A 14,111-nucleotide genomic window follows, 5' to 3' on the forward strand; every position below is an offset into this window, starting at 1 on the left:
GACGGTGTAAAGGCTTTGATTTCTATACTTTATAATATAGTCTATTACAGGAAATGCACGTTTCTGATACACTTGCACAACAAAGCCTATACCATTATAGAATGAGAATTCTTCACTTGAGATAAACTTTGTCAGAAGCGCAAGATACATATCTAGCCTGTTTGCTTCCTCTGCATCAAATGTTACAGATATATTTTTCGCTGCACATTGCCTCACTATATTCTCAACTCTTGGCAATAATTCTCTAAACACCCTCTCTCTTTGGAGCAACTCAAATCTTGGATGAAGGGCAGAAAGCTTTACAGAGATACTAGGACAACTATAGCAATCTTCCCACTTTTTATCACCCGCTACTACATCTACAGCCGTTAGATAATGCGAGTAATAACTCTCAACCTGCTCTATATTTCTTGATGACTCTCCAAGTATATCGTATGAAACTCTTTGCCCATTTTTCTCGTATCGCTTTGCATTTTCTACACCAGACTTTATAAAATCTCCCATAATGAAGGTATTTGCTATGGAATTTACCGCTTTTTTAAAAATCTTTGAGACAACACTTTTACCAAATTTTCCTATTAGCCTTACAACATCAAAGTCTAACTCGTTAAATTTGAGCATTTTACCAATAACAAAAAGCCCTCAAGTAGAAGTATTTACAAATAAAGACTCGCTCTTTCCTGAATGCTTCAGCCAATCTTTGTCTAATATCTTATCTACTATCAACTGCTGCGCAGTATATTCATCAGGAATTCTTAGTAAACTCTCCGCTATACACATTATGGCAACACCGTCTTCAGTGGAAAATTCATATTTTTGCATGAAACTTTCTACAATCGTCGCTTTGCTTTTCTTTATCGCCATGACGTATTGCTTTGCTCTATTTCGAACTCTAGAATCTACAACGTGACCCATGTCATAATATTTCAAGAAACCTTCAATAAGCATTTTTTCATCGAGTGACTGCGACATATAAGGAACAAATGACTAAATTAAAAAATTATATATAGCATTATATATAAATGCTTTGAATATGCAACATATAACCAGCATAATCTCGCAAATAATGTTATTTTAAGCCAAAATTATACCTCGAGAGAGAGAGAGAGAGAGAGAGAGACACCCTTAAATATTCTTAAATATTTCATATATCCGTCTCTTTTTAGAAATATTTCTCATGCAATAGCTCGTGTATTGTAATTTTATATCACAATATTCTACACATAAAAAATCTCAACAATCTTGAATAGGCACATATAGCTAATGCAATAATTAAGCAGATCTCACGCATTATCTCAAATAAACATAAACAACACTAATGACCGTACCACTTCATGTCAAATTGCAAATAAATTCACAAATAATTTAGTATGAATAAAGTAAAAACTACTATTGGATAACATTATTAGCATTTTTAAGCACAGAATCAGGTATATTAAGCTCTACCCTCTCAGCAGCTCTCAGATTGATGGATATTTCCTGCTCCTTTGGAAACACAACTGGTATATTAGATACTTTCTCACCATTTAATATACGCTCTATTATACGACCAGTTTCTCTACCTATTTCATATTGATTAGGACCGATAGCAGCTGTAATGCCATATTTATAGCATCTATATCGCTATAAAATACAGGTTTCTTTGCATCTTCTGCAATCTTCACTATCCCCTGAAGAAAAGATAATGTGATATTATCATTGCCAACGAATAATGCATCTACATCTTTAGTTAACTGCTTTGCAGAGCTAATTATATCGCCACCTGAATAAACAGGAACCGAAATGATCTGGATACCAAGACTCGGAGCACCACGTCTTATTACTCTGATTAACTCAAGAGAATTTGCCTCAACAGGACTGTATAACATCCCAAGATTTCTTAGAATTGGCAGTATTTTTTTGAATAACCCCAACTGCCTACAACTGGCACCATATTTGATACTCCTGTAACATTTGAATTAGGTACTTTTACGTCCTTCATAAGCCCCGCAGTCACAGGATCTGTTACAGAGCTAAACACAAGTGGTATATTTTCGTGATACAATGATAATACCTGAGCAGCCTGCGTACCTATTGCAACAACTACGTCTGGATACAAAACCTCTAGCAAGCTGCTTCGCTAACTCTTGGCTTCCCTGTGCAGTTTTATAATTCACAGCTACACTACAACATTCCTTCAGATAATCTTCAATGCCATTCCTAGTCATATCAAGAGCTGGATGCTCAACTGTTTGCAGTATCTTTACGGAAAAACCTTTTTTAGATTTATTATTCTCAGAGTCTAATAGATAAACAACAAATGCCATAAAAAATAATATAGCTAGGAATATTCTAATATATCTATAACTCATATAACCAACTCCACAAATCTTATAGCCTTAATCTTTTCTTCATATTCAACATATGAGCACACACTTAATATTAAGACAAGCGAAATATAAGATTGCTTAAATTGCAATATTTGCTAATATTAGCATAGTTGCAACGTAATTTTTCTTTTGCACAGCCAAAACACTATAAAATATGCATGATAAGCTGGCATTTTAGAATAAATTCTCATTTGTTTAGGACCTGAAACATCATTACATTTCGGGCTAGAAACTGAAAAATTTGCCAAAGAGGCAAGACTTAACATACTTATTCACACTCGATTTAGTTATATACCTACGCTAAATGAAAAGTTAATATTTACATTTAAGTACATACAAAGTTAGACTTCAAAAAGAGCTAGAAAGAATAGTGCGCAAGGTATGTATATAAAATACATAATGCGCATTCTGACGACGTCAATTTTTCAAGCATGACTAGTATATACTGAGTTTGATGAGATTATCATCACTAAAATATTAAAATTTAACATCAAAGCACTTATGTGTAAAAAGCTTGAAATCTATAGCCGTCTAATGAAGTCACATGTAGCTGCATGTATAATCATTTGCTTTTCTCTGCAGCGCAATGTTACACTACTTTCCACAAAAAAGAGGCATTACTCACAAGATTAATTTCAAATAAATTAAAATACTAATTTTTATGAAAGGCTAAGATGAGAGATTTACATAAAATACTTGCAAGCACTTATAGTCTTTACCTAAAGACACAATCTTGTCACTGGAACGTATCAGGACCACACTTTCATTCGCTACACGCATTATTTCAAGAACAATACGAAACCATGCAATCTAGGATAGATGGAATTACTGAACTTATAATAATGCGACAACAAACTGTAAATGCCTCATTCGCAGAATTTGAAAAAAATAGTGTAATAAAATCTGGTATTGAGATGTCGGCAAATTGGCAATCTATGCTCAAACATCTTCTCGAGGATAATAAAATTCTCTCTGATTTAATCAGGACAATTATAGAAGATTCTGAAAAAGTATCAGATTTTGTAGCCGCAGACTTTTTAACATCACAGCTTGCTGAACATGAAAAGAATATATGGATGCTAGATGCAATGCTCTCTTAAATTACAACAACTATAGTTCTTTCATTGAAGCTTGAGCTTTAAGATCAAAGTCTAGTGGCACAATTGATATATAGAGCTTCACCTATACTAGACTTCTTTCAAAACTAATTATACGACACTTCAACATGTCAAAGCTTGCAAATAAAGAGTGATGTTTAATGTTATAGATTAATAAAATCTGAATTTTTATATCCCGCGCGCGGCACACCTCTTTTTTTGTCTACGCTATACGTTCTGATAATCATGTTAATGTTAAAATCAATTGCAGACTTCAGATATCGAGATGCTCTAAACTTCATCACTCTTTTTTCAGGTGCAAATACTTCTTTGCCAATTTTTGGGTTATATATCATTCTTGCCTTTCGTCTATGCACATAAAATGAACCCAATGATTTAATGCGCACGATGCAATTATCTGCTGCAAGAGATTCAATAATAAAATCTATCACAGCATCCACTATATATTCAGCTTGAAACACATGCAGTCCAACTTGCTTTTTAATCTGATCAACTACACGCATCAAATACTCTCTGTTTACTGGCATAAATAACCTTTTCACATTAATTTATAAGAATTCATCAAATAATCCTCTTGGCGAATTTGATATGTTACATCAGTATTACACTGGAAAGGCCGCTAAAATGAAGCATATAGACAAAATATTTTCACCTCTGCTTAAAAACAACAAGAATAAAATTCCAATAATTTTTCAGTATAATACAACACCTCTATATATAGCATCATCATTATTATTTCATGCACACAAGTAAACATCAAAAGATTTATATTTTTATTAAAAATTATAAGTTATATATAATAAAAATATAAAACATCTTTTAGTTGTATCGTCATTTTAATAACAACACTTCTCTTTGTATCAATAAGATAAACATTTTTAATCAAATATTCCTAGATAAACGCATAAAAATTACAACTCATAATAGATCTGCATAAGCTCCCAATAAATTCATGCATACTCGTCGTACCTCAAAAATTGGCGTCATCAAAATGCTCTCTATGTTCTTTTATTGTGATACACTGCGTATAATTTCTCCTAACTCTTTTTTTAAGCCTCTAATTTCGTATGCACTTAAATTAAATACCAACTCTTCATTACAGGGGATGCATACATGAGGATCCGAAATGCGAAATTGACGCACCAATTCTCAAAAAGAAACACAAACTTCCAAAGAGGTCTATTATAAAGTCACGATACCTTCTTATAGCTTTCTCAAAAATCTTCTATTTGATCACAAATTCAATTCTCAACGCAAACTTTCTTGGCAACTCTAACATAGCTTAGAGAAAAAATTAATTGCAACTTAACCCGGATAATTAACGAATTTTTCACAAAAATCTTTAAATATTCAATTGATCAAGTTATGTCAATTAATTTACAATACGCATCCCATGCAAGAACATCTATTTATTTCAACAAACTATAAAAAAAATACATTTCTTTTACCCTATCTGCTAAAATTTTCTAGCTAAAGTGGAAATGCTTGAATATTAATACCGCTAATCGCTCGCATGAGCCGCATATCAACATATTTTTAGAGAGTTTATTCATGAAACGCACTGAAGAATTGACAAACTTTAGACAAAGTTACGATGAAATAATTGATCTGGTAAAAAAAATAATCAACCTATACCGTCAGAGTTACTACACAGTACTCAGTTTCTCTTACATATTTTAAATCAAGAAGATGGCAATGTTCTCTCAACTTTCTTTCAAGCTGCTGTAGAGAATAGAGTAAATATCAAAAGCATAATAGAGAGAAGAGAATATTATCAGGATGATATTACGACGACTTCATCCTTTGAACATGCAGACAAAAATACGAATCACCACAAGATGAAGCTATTACTTGAGTACACTAATCAAACTAGACTGCGGAACTTTATGCAAAATACTTAACTGAATATTAACTATCGGATAGTTTTAGCAGTCAATCGTTGTTCGTTAAAGAGTTATTAAAAGGTGAAATAAAAAGATTGAGATTGCCATCTGTAAATTTACAAAATTGCAAAATATGCATTTTATGCAAAACATTCAGTTAAATATTTTGCATAAAGTTCCGCAGTCTAAATTAAACAAAAGCAGATATAAAAAAAGCACTGGGAAAAATCCGTTATGAAGTCTTTTATAATGCTGTAAACAATATAAATATTAAGATAATGGAATCATTACTTGATTATGCTGATAAAGCAGAAGCAAGTATAAAAGAAATGACAAAAGAAGCGCTACAACAATATGATTACTCAATCTTTATGCGCGCGCTCAAAAATAAAAGCAGTGGGATGATGGAATTATTACTTAATTATGCCAAACAAACAGAAAACAACATAGCAGAAAAAATAGACAAAAAAGTAATAATTACGAAAAGAAATTATCAAATATTCAAAAGTGCAGCGCAAGGTATGGATTCTCATATGATGCAGATATTACTGCAACATGCTCGAGAAGTAGAAATAAATATAAAATCAGTATTAGAGAGTGAAAGTTATCAAATATTCTTCAATGCATCAACAAATACGGATATCGGAGTGATGAAGCTATTACTTGATGAGGCTGAAATGCAAGATATATATATATACTAATAATATTGTGGGATAACAGTTGCTACTCAACCTTTAGATGCGGCAGAAAATACGAATCTTGAAATGATGAAGCTCTTATTTGACTGTGCTATAAAGCTAGAAATAGATATAAAAGAAGTATTGAGAAACGGCAATTATTACATGCTAACTAACGCAGCACAAAGCAACAATTATCCAATGCTAGATTTATTGCTAAAAACGCTTGTAAAAACAGGAGCAACAGAAATTAAAGGCATGATACAGAAGACGAAATACTTCGCCCAAAATAAAGAAAAATTAATACTGGCATTATCACATATTAAAGCAGAAAATGCAAAATCTTTCCAAAGCATCTGTAAGGATATATTAGAAGACAAGAAAGTCGCAAAAATGGCTGGATATAGCTTAGAAGATAGCAGCACAATTAATCGAATCATAGCATTATCATATAAATTTGCTGTTCTAAGAGGTGAGATTGTCGGCCTTCTATTCTCTAAAGCAGTAGAATTTGATGAATGGCAGGAAGGCGGTGAATTAATGACAATTAGCTCGCAGAACAAAGATTTAATGGCATTTCCAAAAAAAAATTAATGGCACACCAGCAAAAAGAGGGATGGGACAAACTAAGTCAAAACCTAAAAGCATCTGTATTATCATTTTTCATAAATCCTGTTCGAGTAGATCCAAAGTTAATAAAAGAAATATCCATCTTACTACAAAAATCACCTCACGAGATAATTGAGGAACAGACAAATAAAACGTATAACAAAGACCTTGCATTATCACAAAACCAATTTGACGAGCAAGTTGAGGAAGTAGAGAGTACAAACAACCTCATCTCCAAAAAAGTTGTTACGCTAAAGAAAGATGCTCAAAGCAAAGAGCCGCCAGCACCACCTCCTGCTATGGAAGTCAATAAGCCTATTATTAACAAAGCAATAAGTAGCACGGAAGTAGTCAATGAGCCTGATTTGAAAGCAAATGTGCAACAAGAAGAACAAAGCGCTAATGCTTTACATTCGGAAGAAGAATTTACAGAACTTTATGTTCCATATACACTGCTGAAGACTCTTCACAATATGTCTATTGGGTTTAAGCTACTTGATACCGCTGTAGATTCTGTAAGGTTTATACATGAACCAACAGTTAATAATGCTAAAAAAGTTACAGTTGATTCAGCTCATTTATATAGCATGGTTGCCGGCTTTAATTTGTATTCTGCTGCTGTCAACGCAGCCGATATTATATATTCCGGATATATTGGAGAATATGGCAAGGTGCTTCAGAATGCAGTTACAACAGTAGCTTATATGGGATTGCCTTGTGTTGCAGCATACTTTGGAGCACCGCAAATTGCTTTAATGTATAGCGCAATTGTTACCGGCTACAGCGCATATAGTGCATTCTCTAACTTATATTCACTATATGAAGAGTACTTAAGCGACGACTGGTCTTTAAAATCATATGCTGCATGTGCAGACCCATATTTGTTTTTACATAACTCTCTAGGTCAATCTAGCTCTTACTCATCTGACGATAACATTTACCAAATGGATTACATGGGCTTTCCAATAGAAAGTTTTAATCAGCTGGAAGTAGAGCAAGGTATGCCTTTAGCTTAAGTATTACTTTTGGTTATATAATATATCCACGCCTGCAAGTCCTATCTTTCAAGATTTGCAGGCAAATATGCATTATAAGCGGCGCATTCTTGCAAGCCCCACTCAAAAATTTTCTATTTGATCACAAATTCAATTCTCAACGCAAACTTTCTTAGCAATTCTAACATAGCTCAGAGAAAAGATTAATCGCAATTTAACCCGGATAATTAACGAATTCTTCATAAAAAATCTTTAAATCTTCAATTCACCAAGTCAGGTCAATGAGTTTACAATATATACCTCACATAAAACGCCAATTTATTTCGATATATCTACGAAAATTATACAGTTTTTATCTCGTTTGCTGGAATTTTTAGCTGAAATGTAAGCAGTCGTAATATCAATGCTGCTAATCGCTCGCATAAGTAGCATATCAACATATTTTTAGAGAGCTTATTCAAACGCACGTTATTGAAACGCACTGAAGAATTGACAACCTTATACACAGTTATGATGAAATAATTGATCAGGTCAAAAGCAATAATGAACCTATACCGTTAGAGAATTATTACACAGTACTAAATTTCTCCTCCATATTTTGAAGCAAGAAGACGCTAATGTTCTCTCAGCTTTCTTTGAAGCTGCTAAGAAGAATGGAATAAATATCAAAGCAATGATAGAGGATAACGATGATCGCATGATTTCAACTTTTGAGTATGCTGTGCAAAATGCGAATCCTGAGATAATAGAGTTATTATTTTTGCATGCTAATCAAGCAGGAATAAACATAAAACAAATACTTGATGAGGAATATCACCGCACCTTTCAGTATGCAGCAAAAAATACGAATCATAAGGCAATGGAGTTATTACTTGAGTATGCTAATCAAGCAGGAGTGAACATAAGAGAAGTTCTGGAGAATGGCGGTTATTACAAACCCTTCCAAAACGCACTAGAAAACGCAAATCACACAGTGCTAGATATATTGCTAAAAATACCGGCAGGAATAAGAGGAATCAAAACTCTGATACAAAATCAGCCATATTTTTCACAAGATGAAAAGAAATTGATACTTGCATTATCATATATTAAAGCAGAAAATGCAAAATTTTTCCAAAGCATCTGTAAGGATATATTAGAAGACAATAAAGTCGCAGAAATGGTTAAATATGACATAAAAAATAGCGGCATAATCAATCGAATCATAGCATCATCATATAAATTTGATGGTTTAAGAGATAAGATTGCAGACTCTCTATTCTCTAAAACAGGAGAATTTGATAAAAAATGGCAGAAAGATGTGGAATTGGCCAATCTCAGCTTAGTTAAAAAAGATCTCACGGAACATCACAAAGGAGATGAAAGTGGCGCATTGCGTAAATTTGGCGAACTAAGTCAAAACATAAAAGCATCTCTATTATCATTTTAATAAATCCTGTTGAAGCAAAGCCGGAGTCAATAAAAGAAATATTGACATTACTACGAAAACCACTTCATAAGATAATCGAAGAACAGGCAAATGGAATATATAACAAAAGCCTTACATTAGGGGAAAGTGGGGGAACTGTGCGCAGCGGGTAATTGTGCGCATCCTGGTTTGGTACTTTCCCAATAGATGATGACATCACCGTGGTGAAATTTTCACGCAGGAAGTCGTCCTTTTAAGATATAATTACAAAAGATACGAAGACATAAATACATCGCTAGCCAGAGAAATACAAAAAAATGAAATTACATCTTTTCTTGTTATTTTAGCATTCAGAAAATAAGGAGGTAAGTCCGTATTTTTAATTTGTTTGTTTAAAACTGTATACGTTATTAAAGTACGTTATTATGTGCATCTTTTAAACTGTTATTTATTAAGTTTGGTTAGGAATTGTTGAAGTAATTCGTATTTCGTACCGAGTCAGATCGCGGCGGGCAACTGTGCGCAAGCGGAAATATACATTTAAAATATGTTTAATATATATTTATATTGCAATATAATGAATGTATGTTCTGATTTCTATGTCAACATTCCACAATTCATTCATTTCAAATGACTTTTGTTTTGCACACAATTACCCGACGCGCGAGAAATTTTTTTGCTTTTCCGTTTTTTCCTTTTTGCCAAATACAACCTTATTGAATGAAAATCTATTCAAGATAAGGTTACATAATGATAGAAGAATGTTTATAGTTTCTATTTCCATACTTATATCGCTTGGAACTTAGAAAACCATCTCAAGAAAACAAATATCCCTTAGGTGCGCACAATTCGCCCACTTTCTCCTACTACAAAACCAATTTGACGAGCAAGTTGAGAGCACAAATAACCTCATTTCCGAAGAAGTTGCTGCACTAGAAGCACCTGAAGAGAAAAATGGAATATATAACAAAAGCCTTGCATTGCTGCGACAAGAATTTTACGCAAAAGCCAAGGAAGAGGATGGTACAAATAGCCTCATCTCCAAAAAAGTTGTTACGCTAAAGAAAGATGCCCAAAGCAAAGAGCCGCCAGCATCACCTTCAGCTATAGAAGTCAATGAGCCTATTATTAACAAAGCAATAAGTAGCACGGAAGTGGGTGATGAGCCTGATTTGAAAGCAATTGTTCCGCCAAGTGTTCACCAAGAAGAACAAAGCGCTCGTGCTTTACATTCGGAAAAAGAATTTACAGAACTTTATGTTCCATATACATTGCTGAAGACTCTTCACAATATGTCTATTGGGTTTAAGCTACTTGATACCGCTGTAGATTCTGCAAGATTTATACATGAACCAACAGCTAATAATGCTAAAAAAGTTACGGTTGATTCAGCTCATTTATATAGCATGGTTGCCGGCTTTAATTTTTATTCTGCTGCTGTCAACGCAGCCGATATTATATATTCCGGTTATATTGGAGAATATGGCAAGGTGCTTCAGAATGCAGTTACAACAGCAGCTTATATGGGATTGCCTTATGTTGCAGCATACATTGGAGTACCGCAAATTGCTTTAATGTATAGCGCAATTTTTACCGGCTACAGCGCATATAATTCATTTTCTAACTTATATTCATTATATGAAGAGTACTCAAGCAATGATTGGTATTTGAAATCATATGTTGCATATGCAGACCTTGGTTGGCTTTTACACAGCTCTCTAAATCAATCTAACTCTTACTTATCTAAGGACAACATTTGCCAAATAGATTACATGGGCTTTCCAGTAGAGAATTTTAATCAGCCGGAAGTAGAATAAAGCATTCTTTTAGCTTAAGCATTACTTTTGGTTATATAATATATCCACGCCTGCGAGTCCTATCTTTCAAGATTTGCAGGCGGAGAGAATTCCTAGATCCTTTTGAAGTCTAACTTAGCATGCACACAATTAAATGCTCTTTATTCAGCAGAGGTATATTCACCAAGACTTAAAAAGTACTTTACTTTATGCAGAATCAAATATAGATTCTCGTTGTCATATAAGAGTGTAGCTCAATTGGTATAGTTCCTGTCTTCAAAACCGGCGGTTGGAGATTCGAGTCCTCTCGCTCCTGCCAAGTTTATTTTATTGCACTAGTTTCTTTTTTCCATTTTCAAGAACCTCATAGGAGATTTTGAGTGCCAACTGCCTTAATAACCGGCGGCGCCAGGAGAATAGGAAGATTCTTAACGCTTCATCTTATAAGAAACGATTGGAACGTCATTGTCATTACAATGAATCGCATTCTGGCGCATTATCCATCAAGTCTTTGCTTTCTGAAGAAGAAACAAGCAGAATGACACTGGCATGCCTTGATTTTTTGGCTAACTCTTGTAATTTTTCTACGCTATTCCATATAAAAGAAGAACCAATCAGCCTGCTGATTAATAATGCCGCTGCATTCAAAAATGACTCCATTTACTTTTTAAACTTTGATAAGGTAAACGCTTGTCTTACTGCGATCCTGACAGCTCCTATGATACTAACATCATTGTTCGCAAGGCAAAACTTTCCAACAAATTCTAACCTAAACATAATAAATATGTTAGATTGCAATGTAGACTCTTCAGCAAACAACTTTTGTACGTATCGGCTAACAAAATTAGCGCTTACAGATTTTACCAAAATGTCAGCAAGACAGCTTGCACCAAAAATCAGAGTTAATGGTATAGCAGTTGGATATGCACTAAAAAGCGAACAACAGAGTCAAGAAAATTTTGAAAATGAAATTTAAAAATCTATACTCGGCAAACAAGTTAAATGCGAGGAGATTGCTAGCACTTTAGATTTCATAATAAAAACACACTCAATTACTGGCCAAATAATATATCTTGGGACTTAAGACCTATGATTTCAGAATATTACCTAGTTATCAAATCAATTCACATTATTGCAGTCATATGCTGGATGGTTGGCTTGCTATACCTACCTAGACTATTTGTGTATCATGCTAATACAAGAGTAGGCTCTGAAGCAGACATGATATTTAGGACCATGGAGAGATATAATTACGTATATAATTACGTATATAATGCCTATAATGACTCCCAGCATGATCATATCACTATCTTTGGAATTGCCTTGATTTATATAATTGGATTTAAAAGCAGCATATGGCTTCATATCAAGCTGCTTTTCGTATTTATTCTACTGACATTTCATCATATAATGGGGCGCTTTGCAAAACGGTTTGCACTTGGTGCTAATAAGAGAACACCAAGGTTTTTTAAAGTAGCAAATAAAATACCATCTCTACTGATGATTTTCATAGTTTTTCTTGTGGTATTGAAGCCGTTTTAAGCCATATATAGTTATAATAAAGTATGTCTAACACTATATTTGCACTATCCACTATATTTGGCAAATCTGGAGTTGCAGTTATAAGAATCTCAGGTCCAGATGCGAAACTAACATATAGCAAGTTAGGAGGGAAGGAAGAACTCATTAATCGAAGAGCAATGTTGAGTCGCTTGTTCTCAGTAGATAAAAGTCATATAATAGATGATGCAATAGTAATTTTTTTCCAAAATCCAGCAAGCCGGCGAAGATGTTCTAGAACTCCATGTGTATGGCAGCATCGCAGTTATCAATGACTTGATGCAAGAGTTACATAAACTAGATTTTCTACGCCTTGCAGAACCTGAAGAATTCATTAAGAGAGCATTTTACAACTCTAAATTCGACCTTACAAAAGCAGAAGCACTAGCAGATCTGTTAGATGCACAAACAGAACTACAAAAATCCGTTGCAATACGCAACCTCTCTGGAGAACTTGAAAATTTATATGATTCATTGAGATCATCACTAATTGATATTGTTACCGACTCAGTCCGGCGTCCACTTGATAGGGAGTTGGAGGCGCTATGTGGCGCGCAGATAGGCAGTAAGGTGGACGCGACGTTAGTTTAAGTTTTATAAGTTTATGTTCGAATGCAAGTAACACTCACATTGTCTCGTGCTTACAAATAAAGCAATTTTAAGTTTTCATCCCTTGGCATCATTCACACCAATCCACAACAGATATACTAGTTACTTTAGAAGAATTAATAGACTTTCCTGAAGATGATATTCCAGATAAATTGCTGGATAATGTTAATTCTGAGATCTCAAGATTAAGATCAGAGATTACAAGGTACATAAAGATAAACCAGAATAACACATCGCTAAATGATGGAGTTAGAGTCACAATAATTGGACCGCCTAACGCTGGCAAATCAACTCTACTCAATATTTTTTCTCAAAGAAACGCTGCGATTGTATCTGACATAGCAGGAACCACACGTGATATTATAGAAAGCAAAGTTGATATAGGAGGCTTTCCAGTCGTCTTCGCAGATATGGCAGGAGTCAGGGAAACTGTAGATCCTGTAGAACAAGAAGGAATAAAAAGAGCAAAAAAATCATTATTGAATTCAGATGTAGCAATTTTTGTATTTGATGTAAGTAGTGAATCTGATGTATCATACTCGAAAGAACTAATCATAGATTTTTTGACATCAAGAGATGATATCTCAAGTTCTATAATTTGCTTTTTAAACAAGTCAGATCTAAAATCAGAAACACAAGAAATTAAAAACGCGATCTTGAATCTTGGGATTCCAGAATGCACTCTCTATTATGCCGATCTCACTAATAGAAAGTACTGCATTTGATTTCATTGTAGAAAAATTGTTATTGTTGATTAAAGCTAAGTATCATATATCAGCGACAGAATCTGTAATTACAAAACTAAAACATATTCACACTTTTGTTACGTCCGGGAAGACTCCACGATTTCCTCGTTTCGAGATTATTTAATAAGGTGATCGTTGAGACAGGATGTAAGAGAAAATGCGAGAGTTAACGGTCACCGATCGGCGAGCGTGACAATATGTAGAAAATATGTCGTTGAAAGCCTTCCCAACGATTTTGGGAAGATAATAAAAACATAGATACCCAGGATCACCCGATCCGCAGTAATAAAATTTATGACAAATTACAAACCATGTCGAGAATGTTCATTTTGAAACTCGTT

The 14,111-nt window shown here is 34.0% G+C and overlaps 2 protein-coding genes across 2 annotated transcripts in view; one reads left to right on the forward strand and one right to left on the reverse strand.

Moving 5' to 3' along the window:
• Window positions 1-621, reverse strand: part of LOC108770495 (bifunctional protein PutA-like) — a 3,327-nt gene extending 2,706 nt beyond the window's left edge. The window contains exon 1 of the mRNA XM_018522127.1: window positions 49-621. Within this exon, the coding sequence (XP_018377629.1) occupies window positions 49-621 (573 nt within the window). The remainder of the gene's footprint in view (window positions 1-48) is intronic.
• Window positions 622-12,420: 11,799 nt separating this feature from the next.
• The window catches only part of LOC108770497 (tRNA modification GTPase MnmE), a 3,488-nt gene continuing 1,797 nt past the window's right edge, over window positions 12,421-14,111 (forward strand). Inside the window, exons 1-3 of the mRNA XM_018522128.1 lie at window positions 12,421-12,576; window positions 12,632-12,980; window positions 13,118-13,736. Coding sequence (XP_018377630.1) covers window positions 12,421-12,576; window positions 12,632-12,980; window positions 13,118-13,736 — 1,124 coding nt within the window. The remainder of the gene's footprint in view (window positions 12,577-12,631; window positions 12,981-13,117; window positions 13,737-14,111) is intronic.

Source organism: Trachymyrmex cornetzi, unplaced genomic scaffold, assembly GCF_001594075.2.
Source record: "Trachymyrmex cornetzi isolate Tcor2-1 unplaced genomic scaffold, Tcor1.1 scaffold1270, whole genome shotgun sequence".
Classification (NCBI taxonomy): domain Eukaryota; kingdom Metazoa; phylum Arthropoda; class Insecta; order Hymenoptera; family Formicidae; genus Trachymyrmex; species Trachymyrmex cornetzi.